Source organism: Coptis chinensis, chromosome 2 (assembly GCF_015680905.1).
Source record: "Coptis chinensis isolate HL-2020 chromosome 2, ASM1568090v1, whole genome shotgun sequence".
In the NCBI taxonomy this organism is placed as follows: domain Eukaryota; kingdom Viridiplantae; phylum Streptophyta; class Magnoliopsida; order Ranunculales; family Ranunculaceae; genus Coptis; species Coptis chinensis.
This window is the reverse complement of record NC_141457.1, coordinates 109,221,747-109,224,239: the sequence shown is the minus strand read 5'-3', so window position 1 is coordinate 109,224,239 and position 2,493 is coordinate 109,221,747. Positions and strand designations below refer to the sequence as shown.

The 2,493-nt window shown below is 40.0% G+C and overlaps 1 protein-coding gene across 1 annotated transcript; it reads right to left on the bottom strand.

The window, feature by feature from the left end:
* Nucleotides 1-1,024: 1,024 nt before the first annotated feature.
* LOC147520416 (uncharacterized) lies at nucleotides 1,025-2,289 on the bottom strand. The gene is made up of 2 exons (XM_086594279.1): nucleotides 1,134-2,289; nucleotides 1,025-1,044 (listed from the first exon to the last, which is right to left on the bottom strand). Exons 1-2 carry the CDS (start codon nucleotides 2,287-2,289, stop codon nucleotides 1,025-1,027), a joined length of 1,176 nt encoding a protein of 391 aa, XP_086450405.1.
* Nucleotides 2,290-2,493: the final 204 nt, after the last annotated feature.

Genomic DNA, 2,493 nt, shown 5'->3' with positions numbered 1-2,493 from the left:
ATTATCTCTTATTCGAAGTTAGAGATCTTTGGCGACGCATACGATCGGCTCCGACCGGTGATTGTCTTTGTCTATCCCTCAGAAACCCGGCTGTCTAGGCCAAGAGTCACCTTTGGCCGGGTGGTCGGAATAATTATACCACTTCTCCATGTTTTGTTGCTTTGTTGCGGATGCCCGCCTTCCCCACCATGTCGGACATATCTCGGACGGGCGGTCTTCCCCTGAAATTGCTTCTCAGAGGTAAATCTTCCCTTTTAGATCGGACATGTCTAGGTAGTAGTTATCCATGCCAATCCGATTCTCCCCATAAATACGGGTAATAGGGTCATTACTCTTAGAGCGTAATCTTGGTTGATTGTGTTTGAGAAATAACACGTTCGGGGACGATGAAGTGGATCTTCAAGACGGTCCCATACACTGGAATGGCCTCGCGTCCTTCGTGGTCGCCTTGATGTTGTTGAATTTGCAAAGATCGTCCACCGCCTTTGCCTCTTTGCCAGCTTCCTTCTCAAGTTCTTATTTAAATTTTTGACTCGTCGTAACTCCGCGCCAACCGTATTATGGGTGAATTAGGTTACATTACTATCACCTTTTCCGTTAGTTGGTGTGAGAGTAATGTCCGTCCATATCCATGTCAACCGGAAGGATCGACATGGATAGGCGGCGGACCACATGGAGGATTACCGACTTGTCGGTTTTCTTGTTGCAAAGGCTGTTAGGGTTGATGCCGGCGGTTGTCTTGCCGCCTTTTGCGGTGGCGGTTGCACTACTAATGGATGTTGAGAATTAATCCTACCACTAGGAGCAACTTGATTGTTCAACGGTTCTTGCATTGGCGATTTGAATTTTGAGGGTTGCGAGTATTATTAGTAGGAGGAATATGTCTACTATTTGGTCTGCTTCTTGCTTACCATCTTGATTCTTTTCATTTAAAAGATTGGATTAAAACCGAGAATACGGAGACTAATAAACGGCGGCAAGTTTTCCCATTATATATAAGATTATAGGGAAAAAAAACGGGGTGTTATAGTTCAACTCCACCAACTGATAATCTATTACAGCATTGAATATATCAACGTGGTAGTGGTGCTCAACTGTAATACAATAATTCTGCTGGCAATAACGACGTGTACCCGTCATATAACGAGAGCTCATATTAGGAATATCAATGTCATGCTTCTTGCAAAAAGAAATCACATCCCCAAGGAAACTATGCCAACTTGTTTCTCTAAACTCTTGAAGAAGCTCCTTCGTACTTGAGACTAAACCCATAGCATTTAGAATGTTTTGAGACTTCACTTGCAAGGCTTTACATAGTACATTTGTGATTTCCATAGTCTTATACAATAAATGAAACATAAAGACAAATTCAAAGTCTCTCATAGCAACATAAGAACCCTTAACTTCCCCACGCATGGTGTTACTAGACCCATTCTTCATGATGAGTTCAAGAACCGTACAAATTGCATCATACATCTCCATCAAGCTACAAATGGATTCATAGTGAGAACTCCATCGAGTTTCTCCAGCTCGTTGCAATGTATAGACTTGATTAGCACCTCGTCCACTATTAAGCTCACCAATTGCTAACAAGTTTTCAATTTCCTCTTTTCTAGCTTTCTTTAACTCTTTCTTCCTCTTAGGCGGAACATGGAGATTAAGAACGGATGCCAACTTTGAAAAGATTAACCAAACATCGGAAACATCTTTAGAAGCTGCAACTAATGCAAGTTGTAGTCGATGTGCAAAACAATGCACATAATATGCATAAAGACACTCATTAAGAAATAGTGCTTGTAATCCATTCCATTGACCACGCATATTACTAGCGCCATCATAATCTTGGCCTCTCATATTTTCAATAAGCAAATTCTTACTAGCAAGAACTTTGAAAATCTCTTTTTTCAAAGTTAATGCACAAGTGTCTTCAACACCAACAATAGCAAAAAATCTCTCTCTAACAAAACCATCACGATTAACAAATCTTATAATAATTGTCATTTGCTCTCTCCGTGAATTATCTTGTGCTTCATCCACAAGGATACAAAATTTTGCATCGCCAACATCCTCACGTATTTTCTTTCTCACATTTTCGGCAAATATATGCAAAAGTATCTTTTGAATACTATGTGAAGTATACATGGCATTTCCCGAACAATTACCTACTATTTCAGCAACTTTCTTGTTCAACAATTTTGAAAACTCGAACATTGCAAGGAAGCTTCCACAATTCTTTGATTTTTTTGACTCATCATCGCCTCTAAAAGGAACCCCTTGTAGTGCAAGCATCCGAATACATTGAACAACATTTCAGAGTAGGATCCGATTATTTGCAATCGCTTCATTCGAAAGTCTATTGATAACACTATCTATATGTCGAGAAGGATTCATTAGATTCTCACAATACAATGTTGCCGACCTATGTGGAGAACAAAGACCACCTTCATGTTTCAAAAAAGGACATTGCTTCCCACTGTTAACTTTCCTCCAATT